This window comes from Passer domesticus, chromosome 20 (genome assembly GCF_036417665.1).
Source record: "Passer domesticus isolate bPasDom1 chromosome 20, bPasDom1.hap1, whole genome shotgun sequence".
Classification (NCBI taxonomy): domain Eukaryota; kingdom Metazoa; phylum Chordata; class Aves; order Passeriformes; family Passeridae; genus Passer; species Passer domesticus.
Window position 1 is genome coordinate 7975163 of NC_087493.1, and position 16740 is coordinate 7991902.

Sequence of the window (16740 nt, forward strand, 5' to 3'; positions counted from 1 at the left end):
TCACTGAGCATCAGCCTCACTGGGGGTGACTGGGGAGAATATCTGAGGAACCCTGGAGCACGCAAGGGACAGGATAAAGCTGATCCTCAGTGGCCTTCAAGCAGTAGGAGACAAGTTTGTCCCATTTCACACAAAGGACACTACTAGGCAAAACTATCAAAAGGGTAAAATATGCCCCACTGTTTAATAGAATTTAGTCTTAATGGATGTTAGTGGAAAACAAAACACATGATTAACACAAACAGAGCAGATGGTTTAAAATCTGTTGTCAGTCTGGTGATTACACGGGCTATTTTTTCCCCTCACTGTCTTGCTGCACAGAGCAGGTGCAGCTGGGGTCAGTTAGTCCCAGTTGCAGTGTACATAACTTACACACCATACAGTAGCTTCAAAATAGAGATCTAGAGCTCAAAAAATAGGCATTCTTCTGCAAAATCAAATGTTTAGTTCCCTTATTGACAATGAGAGCAGCGTTGTGCTGCCCTCAGGTGGCTCAGACAGCGGCAGCTGCACCCCAGTGTCCTCTTATCCCTGACCCAAGACTTGCAGTTCTGGTTAGTAAATATATAGAATAAATCACATTTAAAATATATACATTGGTCTTTTTTTAAAAAAAAAAACATTTACAGTTTATCAACATTGGAAAAAGACAACTGGGCTTGTCCCAGGTTGACTCGTGAGAGTAAAAATCAGTTTTAAAAGGTTTCTGGAACCTCGTTATAAAGTGCCACTGGTTGTAGCTATTTGAAAACATCATGTCCATGATGTGGCACTCAGACACAGGCAGTGATGCACTCAGTGTGGGACAGAAATCAGAGCCAGGGAAGAAGTGTCTTACCTGCCTTACACTGACCTCAAGTCCCAAACAACGGGATTTTAGTTTTTTACAGGGCTTATTGTCTTTGCTTTTCAGCCCAGAAACCAGGCTGGCACCTACTGCCTGCCCAGCCCACGGCACAGCTGCCCTCAGGAGCAGAGACCCTCGGGAATGTTCAGATGGGCTTTGCTCCCCTTCCCATCCAGCAGCACAAGGGGCTGCAGACAGCCCAGTCCAGCTGCAAACTCCCAACAGGATTGGGAAGCAACTGCCTGCTCAGCCACCTTCTCCCTCTCCAGTCTGGGTTTGCACTGGTGATTTTTTTTTTAAGGGAAATGCATGGAATTTTCTTTCCCTTTGTTTGGAATTTCTGTAGCAAATGGCACTTCAGCACAATCTTCGGTTCCCTTCTGGAGCTCTGATGCTTTCATTTGCTTGGCATGCCGCGCGCGAGCCAAGTTCGGGGCTCTTGGACATATTTAGCCATGCACTACTGAGCAGATCCTGCGAGAGAAATCTGTCTGGGAGCGATGCAGCCGCTCCTGCCGCCTGCCTGCAGAGCTCTCCCTGCCCTTCCCGGGGCTGTGGCCGTGCTGGAGCTGCTCCTGAGCCCAATCCCCGGTGCATCCCGGGTCAGCTCCCCCGCCGGGAAGGAAGGATCACGTCCCAAACGCTGCTACTGTCGAACAATGCTCACGGCGGGGTTTGTGCCAGCAGCTCCCTGCAGGGAGGGGCCTTGGGAAAAGGGACTGTTTTCTCCCCAAAAAAAAGGGATAAGGGAGCGGGGAAAAGAATTTAAAAAGCATTAATCATGCTGCTGCTGCACTGTGGAAGGAGCAGGGTGGGGGTTTACGTAGGCACTGTGTTGGCAGAGGGCAAACTCCATTGAGCAGCATGATCCAGACGGACTGGCCCAAATTCCCAGGTTTTTGGCACTGCCATTACCATCCTCATCACTGTGGGAAGGGGCAGGAAGGCTCACATGTCCAGCGTGGCAGAGCATCCACATCTCGGAGGGTCTGGGTCCCACTGGAGGGATTTCGATCCACTTGGATTCCACAGTGCCCGATGCTGACGCGTTTGGAAAAGCGGCAAGTAAAGCAGAAAGGTTCCTTCTCGCCCTGCAAGCTGCCAAATTGCAACAAGCCCTGTCTTCTTTTAGCTGCTGTCAGGCTGGCCGGGGCTGAGGCTGCACAGTGAATTGCCAGCTCGGAGGCTGCTGCCCAGGGAGGTCTCTCCTGTGACACATTGTTGGCAGGGGATAAATAATAAGACGCAGGACTCTGACAATGGAGTAGGGAAAGAGAAAGGTTCCTTGTGGAGGCTCCTCAGCTCTGTGCAAGGGAGCAAGGGATTCTCCGTGGCCTCCAGGACTGCATGTGCAGCCCCTCTGGGCTCTCCTCCTGCTGCCAGTCCGGTGGGAAATGCCTGACCCCCTCGGAAACCGGCCCAAGGCCACAGTGTCACATGTGACACAGAGCCAAGGGTGGGCAAGGAGGGCAGCTTTGTTCTCAGCTGCAGTGCAAAGTGTGGGGAGGGCTGGAGAGAGCTGCAGGCAGCGCTCAGTGCTGGATCCACTCTTCCCCCATCACGAGGGGCACGGCTGGAGCAGCCAGGGGTGGGGAGGGGAAGCAGGGAGCAAGCCTCAGTCCAGCATCGCATCCAGCTGGTCGGCCAGGTCGTCGAACATGTTGCTGATGTCTTCCAAGATGTTCTTGGCTGAGTGCACGGTTCCAGGGTGGCTGGGGAGGAAAGGGAGAGAGTCAAAGCACTGCTCAAAGGCTGCAGGTGCTGACGGGGAAGGTTTGGCCAGGCTGGATCTGACCCAGCAGCAGGAGCTCAGCACAGCGCTGGGCTTGAGCATGTGTGGTTGTGTGGTGCAGGTATGATGTGCCCATGCACAGCTTTTCTCCTGCCCTCCCTGGGACCCTTCCAAGCCCACCTCGAGAGGCCCAACCTCAGCATTTCCCTCACCTCTCTGCCTCCTCCACTGTGATCTTCTTCTCGGCCGCCTGCAGCGTGGCAGCTAGGCTGGAGTTGGTCTGCTCCAGCCGCTGCTGGGCCAGGGTGGCCCCCGGGGCAGCTGCCAAAGGCTTTGCTGACACCTTGCTGCCTGCTTCCAGCGTCAGTGAGCCAGGACTGGGCAGGGACCCGATCACATCTGGCACCGCCTCAGAGGCTGCCCAGGGAGCAACAGTGTGGCGGGAGGGCTGCAGGACCTGCTGGTAGATGGTCTTGGGTCCAGAGAAGACGAGCTTGGTGGATGCCACAGAGGTGTGCTTGGCAGGGACATCTGCAAAGGAAGGGGATTCATGGTAGGTGGTGGCACAGGCCCTCCTCACCTCCCACACCAACATGGGAGGGAGCCCCATCACCACCTTGGAGACAGCTCCACAAGCCCCCATACCTGGAGTGGGTGTCCTCACCACAGCCGTGCCAACCAGCTCTGTGGGGCTGGGGGCTTTGGTGGGGCTTGGTGCCTTCTTCATCCCCTTCTCCAGCGACAAGATGCTTTTCTCTATCTCAGCAATCCTGAACTCCACACTGTCATCATCAAAGGCATCCCCAGCCAGCATGGGCTGTGTTGCTGGTGCCGAGGTGGGGGGGCCCGCGATGCTCACGGCTTGGGCCTGGGCATACTGGGGAGTGGGGGTGCCCCCCGCCTCTGCCTGCCCCGCCATGCTGAACGCCTTCAGCACCGCCTGCAGCGGCTCCCGCTCCCTGAAGCGCGGCCGCCGCTTCACCGTGTCCGACTCCGTGAGGTTGAACTCCAGCACGGGCGGCTCCTTGGTGACAGCAGGGGCTGCTGGCTCCTTCCCAGCGGAGCCCTGGGGCTCTGCTGGCTGGGAGCCAGGCTCCATGTCCAGCACGGCCACGTCAGCCTTGGAGTGCCCGCTGGGCTTTGGCCGCTGTTTGATGGTTAAATTGCCTTCTTCTGCAAAGGGGATGCACTCACTGGAGCTGTTCTGGGATGATGAAGAGGAGACCCCTGGCTTGGCCTCCTCCTCTGTGTCTGAGCAGGCATCCTCCTGCTCACCCTGTGCAGCCACCTCTGTCATAGGAGCGCTGGGCTCACTCACTGTCCGTCTCCGCGGCTTGCCGCTCTCAAAGGGGTCCCTGCTGCCATCAGAAAGTGTGGTGCTGCTGGCATCACTGCCACTGTGGGACCCCTCACCCGCATCTGCCCGGGGCAGACAGTCCTGAGTCAGGTGCAGCGGTTTTGGGGCCAGGAGGGGCTTGGTAGGACTCACACCTGGTGTCGCCTCCAGCGCAGCCGCCAGGCTCTTCACTGTCCTACCACAGCCAGCATCACTGGGGATGGCACCTGCATCAACCACGTCCTGAGGGGCCGTGGGCTGGTGCTCGGGACTGGGGGGCTGCTCACTGTCTGCCTCAGCAGCCAGGGCACTGGACACGGAGCTGAGGCGCTTGGGAGGCGGCGGCGGAGGGCCCTTGCGCTTGGCCCGGATGGCGAAGGACTGGCTGCGGGTCACCTTGGCGTCCGCCTGCGCGCAGGCCCGCGGCGTCTGGCTGCGGCCCGGCCGCCGCGTCAGCGTGGCGTAGGAGCCCAGGGTGCTGCTGGGGGCCCCCTCCTCGTCCTCGTGCTCCCCATCCGACAGCGCGTAGCGGTTCAGGCTGTGCGAGCGCTTCTTGTGTTTCAAGCCTTCGCCGCCGTTGTGGTGCTCCCCGGTCGTGGGGGCTGTGCTGGGTGGCTCTGTGGGGCCACACTGGCTGTGCAGGTAGGAGAAGCCTTTTTGGGCTGACGTCTGCAGGCTGCTCTTCTGTCCAGGGGAGATGGTTGGGTGTGGGTGTGCTAGGGCCTTGGTCTGCTCCGCTCCCAGGACGCTCGGGGCCGTTGGGGATTTCAGGGAGACATGTGGGTACATGAAGACGTATGGGGCTGTTCCCTTGCTGGGAGTCTGGGGAGGAGTACAGGGAGTGACTGCGGGAGTCCCAGCTCCTTTCTGAGCCACGGGCCGGGCGTACTGATCCGTGCCTTCGGGCAGGTTCCTCTCCTTGAGAGGGCTGCCCCCGCCGCCGTTGGCAAAGCCGTTCAGCCCCTCGGGGGACACGAGCTTCCCGTAGGACTCGGGGCTGGGCCGGCCTGGCAGGCTGGCGGGGCTCTCCTTGCTGCGGGGGGGTGCACAGGACTGCCCACTGCTGCTGCTGCTCTCGCCACTGCCCAGGCTCTCCTGCGAGGGGCTGGAGAGGCGCCGGGACAGCACGTTGTCCTGCGAGTGCCCCGAGCCCCGCGACCGCACCCCGATGCTCTCCTGGCTCCGTGACATTCCCTGGCTGCTCTTGATGCCAAGCGTGTCATGGCAGCTGTTGGACATGGCTGTCTGGAGCTCATAGCTGAGCTCACTGTCCTGGAAGGTTGTCATTTTGAGTGTGTGTGGGGACTGGCACTCCCCATTTTCCAGTGACTCGATGGTGACAATGTCCAGGGAACCGGGGACTTTGCGTCTTGCCAGAGTTGCTTCTGCTTGATTGAGGCTTTTGCGGAGGTCTCTGAGCTTCTTGACAGCCAACATGATCTTCTTCTGGTGGCCTGCAGGAAGGAAAGGGACATTGCGTCAGCTCCAACCCCCAAGGCCTGTTTCCAGGCCAAGAAGAGTAGTAGTTATGTCACACATGGGGCAAAGGCCTTGGGGTTATCTAAACCCTGCCTATGGGAGGAGACAAACTACTGCTGGCATCTACCTGGCTGGGCTGAGCTCCAGCTGGCCAAGAGAGTTCTTAGGGACAGCCAGGATCTGCCCTTTCCGGGTGCTCAGGACATGCCTGCACCTCCCAGCCTGAGGGAGAACGGGGCGTGGGGACCTGGGTGGGAAACTTGGCTGCCCTGGGCCACTCCAGCATGGCAGGAGGGACTCACCCAGCTTGTTGATGCCAATCTCTTGCAGGTCCTCCCATGTCAGGTCGGTCACGATGGTGATGGAATCGTAGCCGTTGTTCACCAGCTTCTTGTGGTACTGGGGCAACCCAATGGCACTGAGCCAGTCCATCAGGTCAGCCTGGAAAGAGCACAGAGCCACTGCCATGAGCATTGGGGGACAGGCAGCACCTTCAGCATCCCCTCCCTGCCCAGGAGACTGTTTTTAGGCTGTCTCTGACTGCTTTAACACAGTCAAAGCTATTCACTTACAAACCCCATCCTGTCCTATCCTGGGGTCAGAGAGCTCTGAAGAAAGGGGGTGACCAAAGCCTCAGTGCCAGGGACTCACCGGGATGTAGTTGGGCAGCCACTCAGCAATGCTGAGCTGCCCAATTTCCGTAGAGATCTTCTTCCTGTGGCCTGGTTTGGTCACACCGATGGCTGTCAGATCCTAAGGGGAGCAGAGTGGGGCCGTGGTCAGCAGTGGCTCAGGGAGCTCGGGGCAGTGAGTACCCACAGCTGGCAGCTCGGGGAGGGAAGGACCTGCCTCACCTCTGGGGTCATGCGGCTGATGGTGGGGACGTCGTAGCCAGCGTTGAGGAAGTTGGCAGTGTACGACTCCAGCTGGAACTCACGCAGCCAGTTGTAAATGGCTTCTGCATCCTGGGAAGAGGATGGGACACAGAACAGCCCATGATGGTGGCTGTAGGGGCTGGAAGAACCTGACTGCTCCAGTCAAGATGACAGGATCTCCCTGGGAAAGACCCACTTGTGTCCTGAAGACCCAGTTCCCTGTGTCTCTGATGCAATAAGGGCTGGGCTGAGTGCCCCAAACATGGCCCTCTCACCCAGCACACCATTCCCCAGTTGTTCCAGTTACCTTCCCCTCGAGGAGCTGCTCAGGACGCAAGAACTGGTGGGAGAAGACCCTGTCTCCAGGGGGGCAGCTGCCTGGGGTCTGGAGGCCCTGTGGCCCTGGCAGAAAGGAGAGAGGAGAACTGTTACAGAGGCACTTGAACAGCGAACAGCCCCTAGGGCTGTGGGGACAGCTGTCCCCAAGGCCCCGTGGAGTTGTGACAGCCCTCACCTGCTGGGGAGGTCCCGTTGTGTGGCTCTGATCCCAAAAGGTGTTGCTGGAGGTTGTCACCGGTGGAGGGCAGAGGCTGAGAGAGAGGAGGAGTGAGTGGAGGAAGGACCCAACTCTGGAGACCAGCTTTGTCACACCCCCAGGAGCAGAACTGTGGTTCCCATGCTAGGCTGCTGGTCACAGCTTCACCCAGCAACAGGCTGGCACCAGCAAAAGATCTGGGCAAGATTTGGCTCAGGGCCTTTTATTATCCTCTCAGGTGACACAGCACATGATGGAGATGCTGTGGGATGCCAACCACAGCCTCCAGCTCCACTCAAAAAGGCCAGCTGTGCTTGGGGGAACAGCTAGGGTCTCCCCAGGAGCATCTCTCTGCTGAGTCCTGGCAGCAAGTGTTTGGTATGAGATACTCAACTGCAGCTAGGAGGATACTCCCCTCCTTTGCTGGGAGGGGGCATGGAAGGGGATGGGGCTCTATCTCCAGCCTGAGCCAGCAGAGGGAAGCAGCACAGGGGAGCAGGGTGCCTACCCTGGCATTCTCGATGAGGATGCTGGTGCTCTGCCCGTTGGTGCCCTCGGTGCTCTGGCCGCTGCCGGCGCTGCGGATGCTGCCAATGCTGCCCTCGCTGCCCACGCTGTTCCTGTCTCCTGCTGCTTGGGGCAAGCAGGGAGCCCGTCAGCAGCTCCCCAGAATCGGGGGTGACACAGGGCACAGAAGTCCCCAGCAAGGACCCGTGTGCCAACACACTGGTGCCACTAATCTCCCACAAGATCCCTCCAGCCACAGACAATGCTTCAGTTCCCTCCCGCCTCCCAGCATGCACAGCACAGACAGGGTGACCTGGGTGTGACACAGAGGACTGAGACACAGGGAGAGAAGGGGCTGCTCTAAGGGCTCCCCAAAACTCCATTTTCCTGCATCTGCTCCCTCTCATCTGGCTGCTTCCCCATGGAGAGATGGAAGGAGAGTCTCCCCCTGTGCCCCTGCCCAGGCAGGGCTGGGAACAGGGGAAGGTCCCCAGCCCCTCTCCCACCCCAGTGCTCCCCTGACCTGAGCTGTCAGGGCCTGGGGCCATCCGGGTTAGGGTGAGGTGACCAAAGGCCGCTGGGCCGCTCGGGGCTGCCGGGTGTGGACACTCGTCGGGGAGGTGCTGCAGCCCCCCGGGGGGGACCTGCAGGGCCCCAGGGGGACCCTGGCGCTGCTGCGCGGGTGCCACGCGGGGGACAACCATGCCTGCATTCAAAGACAAAACACACGTGGTCAGACCTCATGCGGGAGGCAGGGACAGGGGGGAGAGCTGAGCCACAACCCCCAAAGTAGTATCACCCTCTGAGTCCTTCCCTTTCCCCCTAGCTAGCCAGGGCTGCAGGGCCTGTCTGACAGGAGGTGCTGGGAAGGCTGGGAAGGTTTTGCACAGGGGACTGTCCCCAGCATGCTCAGGATGGCCACTGACCTGTCCTCTTGCTGATGACTTCAGCAATGGAGGGGGGGAAGTAGCCGACGCGGTCGGTGCCTTTCTGCGCGTCGTGGATGTGTCCCTTCCATCGGCCATCTGGATGCTGCTCCAGGACCTGCCAGGGGACAAGAGGGATGGGGCTGGTACCCAGGGCCATGGTGGGGCACAGGGATGGGGAACAGAGAGCAGCCTCACCGTGATGACATCTCCTGCTCGGACATTGAGAGCAGTTGGGTCATGGAGGTTCCAAAAATCCTTCAAAGCTCGGACCTTCAGGATTCCTGATGCCTCTGAAGGCAAGGGACAGAGGAAGAAAGGAGGTGCCAGAGCGTAGGGAGGAAAGAGGGGAGTCCAGGGAGGGCAGAAGGAGAAAGCAAGAGCAAGAAGACGAGAGAAAAAAACATTAATACTGCAGAAAGGCCTCAATCCCCAGACACTGCCCCACATGTAGGATGGGGGCACATGTGAGAGGGGACTGAGATGCTTGCACTGATTTAGGCTGTTCAGGAGGAGCACTGGGAGCTCAGGCAGGTCCCAGAGGGAAGAAACCCCACCTCACCTCTCAACAGCTGCTTGATGTCCTTGCTGGCGTGTGAAGTGGTGAACTGGTTGACAATGTCCAGTGCTGTCTGGTTGTAGGTGTTCCTGATGTTCACGTCTACTCCACCCTGTCCAGGAGGAGACACGGTCAAGGCCAGTTCCCTGCCTGCCACCAGACTCAAGGGAGGCAAGGGATCAAGGGGAAGGGGTGCTGGGTGACCTCCAGGGTCCCCCAGCCCCAAGCCCACCGTGCTCACCTCCAGCAGGAGCCGCACCACCTCTGTTTTGCCGTAGAGTGCGGCCTCGTGCAGGGCTGTGCCTGTCTTTGTCTGCTTGTTGATCTCAATCCCAGCCTTCAGCAGCTGCCTGGTAGGAAGAAGGGAAAGACATGAACAGGGGACAGGGACATCAGGGTCAGGCACTTGGCTGCTCTGTGATAGGAAGTGGACAAACCTTGCACTTGCTTTGGGGATGAGGGGCTGAAGCCTGCAGGGGGAAGGTGTGTTTGGGAGGAAGTGGGACTGAAGCCATGATGGGTTTTTCCAGCATAAGGCAGGGAATTACCTGATGATCTCCTTGTGCCCATTCTTGGCTGCCAGATGCAGCGGAGTGGTGTAGTTGGGGTCAGTGGCATCCTTGGACTGTCCCTCCAGCAGGGCGACACACAGATGGCTGTTCAGCAGCAGCTGGGCCACCTGCATGAGACACTGATAAGCAACAGGGTGCAGGTCCCCCCACCTGTGCCCTCCCATTGAGGGGCTCATCCTTGGGGCCAGCCCACCACTGCCCATCCTGCCACTCCCTTCCATCCACAGCCCCAGGCTTGGCTGGAGCTGGACAGTGTTTGGCATGGCCATGCTGTCGTGAGGGGCTATTAAAGGTCACAACAGCCAGAAATAGTCTTCCCATAATCAGGCTTTTCAGACCAAGCCCTAAAAACCTCCAGTCTCTCCAGCCCAGAGCGACTCTCAGCATCTCAGGGCAACCCAGAGGCACAGAGCAGTTATTTTTACTGCCCTGTTTATAGCTGCAGACATTATAGATACTCCAAAAATGGAAATATCCCCCTGGTCCCCTCTGAGTGGGGCACAGAGCAGTCTGGCTGGCTGTGCTCCAGGCCAGCCCAGTGGTGCTGGCAGGGCCAGGGTCTCCCAGAGCACAGTATGGCCCTGTCCCCAAGAACTGTTCTGGGGACCTGGAGCAGGGCTGGATGCTCAGAGCTTGCTGGGATTAGCCAGCTCAGCCTATCCATACTTAACTGTGAGCAAAGCTGGGGTGGGTGGGGGAAGGCTGTGGAGAACCAGGAGCAACAGCTCCTGGCTTCACTCCCAGTCTGACACTGTCCTGCTGTGAGGTCAGGAGCAAAACCCACAGCTCCCAGGTTCAGGATCTGGCTATGTCTGGCCATGGGAGGAGGCAGGTGCTGTCTGCCAGGCTCTGAGTCTTGTGGTGGAGGGAGAGCAGTTGTGGCCAGACCCTGTGCTTTGCTCCCAGAGGAGCCAGTGTTTTCCAGAGCTGCCCCTGGAGAAGCCCTTGGTGCAGGGCAGAGCCCACAGCACCCACCTTCAGCCGCCCGAACTCGCAGGCCAAGTCCAGCGGGGTTTTCTTCGCCTTGTTGATGAGGCACGGGTTCGACTGGTGCTGGAGCAGCATCTCCGACTGCAGGGGAGCAACGTGGTGCAGGGGCTCAGCATCACCCTGCAGCCTCCCTCCCTCCCTCCCACCCGGCACGGCAGGGTTTGACCCCAGGGAGCGCCACGGAGGGCACACGGGTGGCTCTGGGCTCTCACTTACCACCTCGTAGTGGCCGTACTGCGCCGAGAGGTGCAGCGGGATCTGCCCGTCCAGCGAGGCCATGTTGACGGAGGCGGCGGCGCGGAGCAGCACCCGCACGGGCTCCACGCGGCCCTGCCACGCCGCGTAGTGCAGCGGCCGCATCCCTGTGGGCAGCAGGGCTCACTCAGCAGGGCTGGACGCGGCCCCCAGCCCGCACAGGGGGCCGGGCCGGCGGGGACAAGGGCCCTGCCTGGGGGTCAGCCCTTACCGTTGCTGTCCTTGATGTCCACAGTGGCCTGTGCCTCCAGCAGCAGCGAGATGAGGTCCAGGCTGCCGCCCAGGGCTGCGTGGTGCAGCGCTGAGAACCTGGGGCACAAGGGAGGGGTCAGCCCGGCCCCCAGCCCCACTGTGTCCTCACAGCACCGCCCTCATGGGGACATGGGCTGAGGGCTGGGGTTGTCACTGGCTGCTCGTGGGGACAGCCTTCCAGATTCCCCTTAGCAAAACATCCTCCAAGCTGTCCGTGCCCCAGGGCTCGGTGAGGGATGCAGGCATACAGAATTTCACAGAATTTCACAGAATTTCACAGAATTTCACAGAATTTCTAGGTTGGAAGAGACCTTTAAGATCATCAAGTCCAACCCATGTTCTAGCACCTCAACTAGATCATGGCACTGAGTGCCACATCCAGTCTTTTTTTAAACACATCCAGGGATGGTGACTCCACCACTTCCCTGGGCAGATGATTCCAGTATTTGACCACTCTTTCTGTGAAAAACTTCCTCAAGTCTAGCCTGTATCTCCCTTGGCGCAGCTTGAGACTGTGTCCTCTTGTTCTATCTGCTGTTGCCACAACACACTGTGTACCATGGGAAACCCCAGTGAGAGGAGCCCCTCGCTCCATGCCCTCTGTTGGGGGAAACAGGCAGGATGAAGGAGATGCACCACCCCTCTCCACGGAGCAGCCAGGCAGCCACAACGCTGCTCACAGCATCCTGCAAACACATCAGCCCTGTGGCCACTCCTGCCCCCTCTGCCAGCTGCCCCCTCCCCATGCCAGCAGGGCTGCCAGGAGCCCATGGCAGAGCGTGGGAGGCCGCTGGTAATGAAAGAGCCCAGTGTCTTGGGGCTGTGAAAGGGGCCTGTCTGCCTGGCACTCCCCCTGAGCCGTCACGTGAAGGGCCAAGGCCAAGAGAGGGGTCCCTGTGCCACTGGGGATTAGCCCGTGAGCCACTCCAAGGGACATGGGGGGCTTCTGACAGCACCAGCAAGGGGCTCCAATGGGCTCTGCAGCGTCCAAACTCAATGCCAGGGACACAGCTCGTCCAGCATGATCTGCATCCCCAAATCCCTGTGCAAGTCTTAACATTGCAGGAGGGACACTAACCCCAGCAGAGAGGGCTGCTCCTTTCTCCAGTACACCCACCATGTCCCCGAGCCACAGCAAAACCTCTGCTTCAAAGTCTGCATGTGGAAGGGTACAAAATCTCCCTGACCCAACCCTGTGGGGTCTCACTCTGCCCTGGGGTGGCTGCACAAACCCACATTTGCCCACTCCATCCTCTCCAAGCCCTGAGCAAGGTGATGCCAAGGACACCACCAGCACCATGGCTCTCCCAGGACACACACTGCCATCCCCATGCTTGTGTCTCACCTCCCCATAATCCCCTTCCTGTGTACCAGCAAAACCCAACACCCTGCCCGTGTCCCTCGGGCAGGGAACAAACCCTTTACCCCAATTCCCACCATCAGCCTCCTGGAGCTGCCCAAGCACAAACCCTGTGCCCTATCAGAATCAGATCATTGCTTCTATTATTAAATTCTTTTTCTATTAAGCTCCATCTGTACAGTATCATTTTAAGATGGAGCCATCCTGCACGTTCCCAACCCCCCACTGGCCTGTTAGGACTCATCATGGACACCTCTTCCTACAGAGCCCTCCAAAAGAAAACATGTAGAAATTAGGTACAACAACAGCACATAAAAACAATGCTAATGACTGACAGGTCAGAGTTAATTCAATAAGAATAACATACTTATTTATTTTATGAGCCTTGTGGTTTCTTTAACTCTCAGTACTCAGTTTATTAAGTACTTGGATTTTGGAAGTGATGAGCTACACAAATATGCTGTGGTCACTGGGCAACCTCATATTTTCTTTCTCTAACTCCCCCCAAAACAATGGGATTTTGCTTTTGGGATATTAAACAGAGGCATGAGCACGTGCAGGCAGTGAGGCTGGCCAGGTGCTCCTCTGGGCTTCAGCCAGGGGGACACAGGGCACTGGCTGGACACGCTGCCATCCCTATTCAACCCCTTCCCCACAGAGGGGCACACAGAAGGGATTTATGAAGGATTTTCAGGAGGGATTGAGCACCACCCTTAGCTTAGATCCAGGCAGGCTCTGGGATGTTAATGTGTTCTCCAGCTCCCCTGGAAAACTGTGTGATACCCAGAGCTGCAGGACTGACTGGAGAGAGGAGCCCCCCAGGCTGGCAGCAGCACCCAGCACCCTCCAGGGGAGCACTCACCCATCCGCATCCTGGTAGTTCACATTCAGGCGCTTGGCAGATCCCAGGAGCTCTGCAGAGACAAGAGGTGAAGGTCAGGGCAGGAGGCAGAGCCTGCAGGCCCCCAGATGATCCCTGTCCCAGAGCCAGACCCACCTCCCAGCGCGCAGAACAGCGCCTGGCCCATCCCGGGGCTCTCTCTGCTCTCCTCTGCCTCCACTTTCACCTCCACGAACCCTCAGAGGGCTGACCCAGCTCGAGCTTAGCACTTTCCTCCCTCGATCTCTCCTGCCCTATCCATGTGTGCCCCCGGGATGGGTCAGACCCCACAGCTCCTGCCGCCCTGGCTTGGCAGAACAGGGAGCGCTTCCCTCCCCTTTATAGGCACGGACACACCAAAACTGCTGAGTGGGGCCATTCTACCCCCCACTCGCTCCCTGTGCCCGCCACTGCCACTGAGGCCTGGCCCACAGACCACATGGCTGGCATTTTTATGGCCAGGGCAGAGGCTGAAGCTTTCAGCTGTGAATGCAAGGATTGTGCTACCTTGGATATCCCCATTCCCCTGCCCAGCCCTCCCTCCCCTGCAGGGACCCAAGGATTGTGCCACCTTGGCCATCCTATCCCTCTGCCCATACCTCCCTCTCCTTCAGGGACCACTGGGCAGCAGAGGATGCTCAGCCCACCCTCAGCACAGCCTCACACACACCCCCAGTTCAGCCCCAGCTCCCTGCTCCTTCCCGCAATTAATTCGAATGGATTCCTTCCTCCCACACAGAGAGGACATTTTATTCTCTCAACCAAGGGGTTGAGAGCGGATTAACATCTCTGGAATTCATCCGCTAAGTCAAAAGGGAAAGAAAGGGGAAGGTATGTGGGGGGCCAAGAAATACCACCACTCCTCCTCTGCCTTTCCAGGCAGCCCCATCGCCGAGCCAGGGAGGATTAAATGCTTTGAATGGTTTCTGTGCTTTTTCCTACAGAAAATCAAAGTCCGAGTGCCAGGCTCTGAGCCTGGGGTGAAACAGCTGCTCAAACCCCACTTGGCTGTGGGGGGTCTTGGGGAAGGAGCCCTCTTCCTCGCAGCCAGGTAGATCTCTGGGGCTGAAGATTCCTCTCCTTCTCCTCCTCAATTCCCTTCTCTTCTCCCTCTCTCCCAAGGTCTCTGCCCACCTTGCATGGCAGATCCCATAAGCCATACTGTGCTGTGTGACTCCTCTGCTGGAAAAGAAAAGCTGAAGGGGGCCTGGCTCATTCATCATGCAAATGGATAATTAAAGGAAACCAAGGACCGGGGTGTTCATTACTGCAATTTACAGTGTTTTGTAAACAGCCTAATTAACACAAAATGGGCTTGGAGTGGCTGCTGGTGAAGGACTCGTGACTCCTCACCACAGCTGAGGGGATCAGGACAGGATCACCCTAATTACCTCTTCCAGGGACTGTTTGTTTTTGAGCCTCAGCCACCAATCCAAGAGACCTTCCCAAAGGAACTGGCTCCCAAAGCCATCACTCAGCAGAGCTCCCACTTCTCCCTCCCAGCCCCAAGAGCTCAGGACATGGGGTCTTCATCAAGGACCTCAGCATCCAGGAAAAAATAACATTTCACTTGTAAAATTGGTCACTTCTGGTCCAAGTCCTGGAGAACCATAACCACTGGGATTGCTCCCACCATCTGCAGCTGAAAACTGCCACTGGAAAAGGGTTGGGAAAGGAAGGAAAAAGAAGGGGAGGAAGAGGGGTCCTTACTCAGGGCAGGAGGGGCAGACCCTCAATGATGACCATGAGAAGTGCAATGCTGGCAAAAGAGATGGGCTGGATGGAGATGCCCAGTGAGCACCAGCACCTCCAAAAGAGGCAGAAACATCCCACAGCCCCTGGGGGCTGGTCCGGCAGTTGAACAACACCCACTGTTTGAAGAAGGACAGTTCACCCAAAAATCCTACCCCTAACCCCACCTCCAAGGGGACTGAGCTGGCCAGTGGGGTCCAGTAAGCAGGGCTGGGATTGTCCCAGGACACGGTGGGTGTCCCAGGCAGCTGTCAGCACCCACATCTCCCTGAGCAACATTCCTCAAATTCGTTCTCTGCTCCAGCAGCCCAGCCAGGGCAGGACCACACGGACATGGTGTGGATGGCTGAGAAAGCTGCAGGTCACAAAGAGCAGAGCCAGGAGCAGCATTCCCTTTGGGGGTATTCCTAAATGCTTGGATCCACCTTGGGCAGAGAGGGAAAGCATCCCTGGTTTGCAGCTAGGTAAATTGCTGCTTGGAGAGCTGGAGGGTTTGCAGCAAGGCTGGAAGGTGAAGTGTGAGTGGGAAAGTGTCTTGGCACCCCAGCATAAAAGCACGGGAGAGGAATGGAGGGGAAGCAGAGCACAGCCAGGCAACTGGGACCCCTCCACCAGTGCCATCCTGCTGCACAGCCTCAAACTCCAGGGACCTGGCGACAGGAAGGCAGCTGATGGGACATCTCCCTGCATTCCCCTTCCTCATTCCATCCATGTGCTCCTTTTGACCAATTCCCCAGGTTTTCCCCACATTGCTTCAGCCCCTTCTCTCCCCATTGGTGCCCAGGCTGCCCATCCTTTTCCACACAGATGTTCTGGAGCTCAGCAGAGGCTGGGCCAAGCTGCTCCCAATCCCACAGCCCTCCCACACTGGCCAGGGCTGCAGGGGGGCTGCAGAGCGGGGCTGGGAAAGGGCTGCAGGGTAAATCCAGCCACAGCACTGGGATGGCGTGGCCAGATCCTTCCCAGCCACATCATCACCCGCCCTGGTTGGCATTGGGGCAGGGGCACTCTCAGGCCTGACCCGCAACCCCCATTCCCCACCAGGAGCACACTCATATCCCGGGAGAACAAACCCAGAACATGGACCCAGCGCTGAAACACAAGACACCCTGAAGGGGTTATTTATTTCCAGGGAAAACTCAGCTGGGTGCACCCCGAGGGTTAACCCCAGCCGCGGGTTCCCCCAGCGCGACCCTCGTGAGGGGTCCCGCCGGGCTCCCCGCCCGGCCCGCCGCGCTCCGCGCCGCCTGCCCGGACAAGGCGAGGCTCCGCAGCGCAGGGCCGGGCCTCAGCGAGGCCTCGAGGGAGCCGGCGAGCTTCTGTGCGGCGTCTGGCTGCCAAGCGGCAGCGGGAAGCACCTCCGGAACGCTCCGGCAAATTGCTTACAAATGTCGGGCCGGCCGCCGGCCGTGGCGAAGGCAGCGCGGCCGCCCAGCACCAGACGGGGCCGGGACCCTCAGCCCTGGCACAGCCTGGCTCCGGGCCTTGGCCTCTGGATCCGCGCTGAGGCACAGCCCCGCACGGCACATTCCCTTCGCCTGTGCCTCAGTTTCCCCGCGGGATGCACTGCTGTGGCGGGGATGCCAGGCTGGGCTGCTCGTGGGGTGCGGGGGGCACCAGGGGAGCGGCCGGCCGGGGCGGGCACCTCACCCGCCGCGCTGGCAGCCGGCCCGGCACAAACCCGTATTTACCCCCCCGAGGCACTCGCCTGGCGCCGGCTGTGCCGGCTGAGTGGAGCCAGGCAAGCCCTCGCCCGGCCCAGCTCCCCTGTGCCAGCGGACCGGGCACCCTGAGTCACCCGCTGCCCTCCGACGGGGAGCTCGCTGCTGCGGGGACACCCGTGAGCTTCACCCCGAGCTCCTGGAGACCGACACAACCCCTCC

At 58.9% G+C, this 16740-nt stretch overlaps 1 protein-coding gene across 6 annotated transcripts in view; it reads right to left on the reverse strand.

Moving 5' to 3' along the window:
- Positions 1–154: 154 nt before the first annotated feature.
- CASKIN2 (CASK interacting protein 2) overlaps positions 155–16740 on the reverse strand; it is a 56999-nt gene continuing 40413 nt past the window's right edge. For 3 of the 6 annotated variants that reach the window (XM_064395554.1, XM_064395553.1, XM_064395552.1), the window contains exons 3-20: positions 13088–13139; positions 10825–10922; positions 10575–10720; positions 10344–10439; positions 9345–9475; positions 9038–9146; positions 8800–8908; positions 8436–8530; positions 8238–8355; positions 7835–8017; positions 7313–7434; positions 6784–6859; positions 6577–6671; positions 6249–6359; positions 6046–6147; positions 5697–5835; positions 2792–5369; positions 155–2559 (exon numbers count right to left, since the gene is read on the reverse strand). In XM_064395554.1, coding sequence (XP_064251624.1) covers positions 2463–2559; positions 2792–5369; positions 5697–5835; positions 6046–6147; positions 6249–6359; positions 6577–6671; positions 6784–6859; positions 7313–7434; positions 7835–8017; positions 8238–8355; positions 8436–8530; positions 8800–8908; positions 9038–9146; positions 9345–9475; positions 10344–10439; positions 10575–10720; positions 10825–10922; positions 13088–13139 — 4457 coding nt within the window. In that variant the 3' untranslated portion in view covers positions 155–2462. The remainder of the gene's footprint in view (positions 2560–2791; positions 5370–5696; positions 5836–6045; positions 6148–6248; positions 6360–6576; positions 6672–6783; positions 6860–7312; positions 7435–7834; positions 8018–8237; positions 8356–8435; positions 8531–8799; positions 8909–9037; positions 9147–9344; positions 9476–10343; positions 10440–10574; positions 10721–10824; positions 10923–13087; positions 13140–16740) is intronic. The other 3 variants (XM_064395556.1, XM_064395555.1, XM_064395557.1) reach the window with 3 other exon arrangements.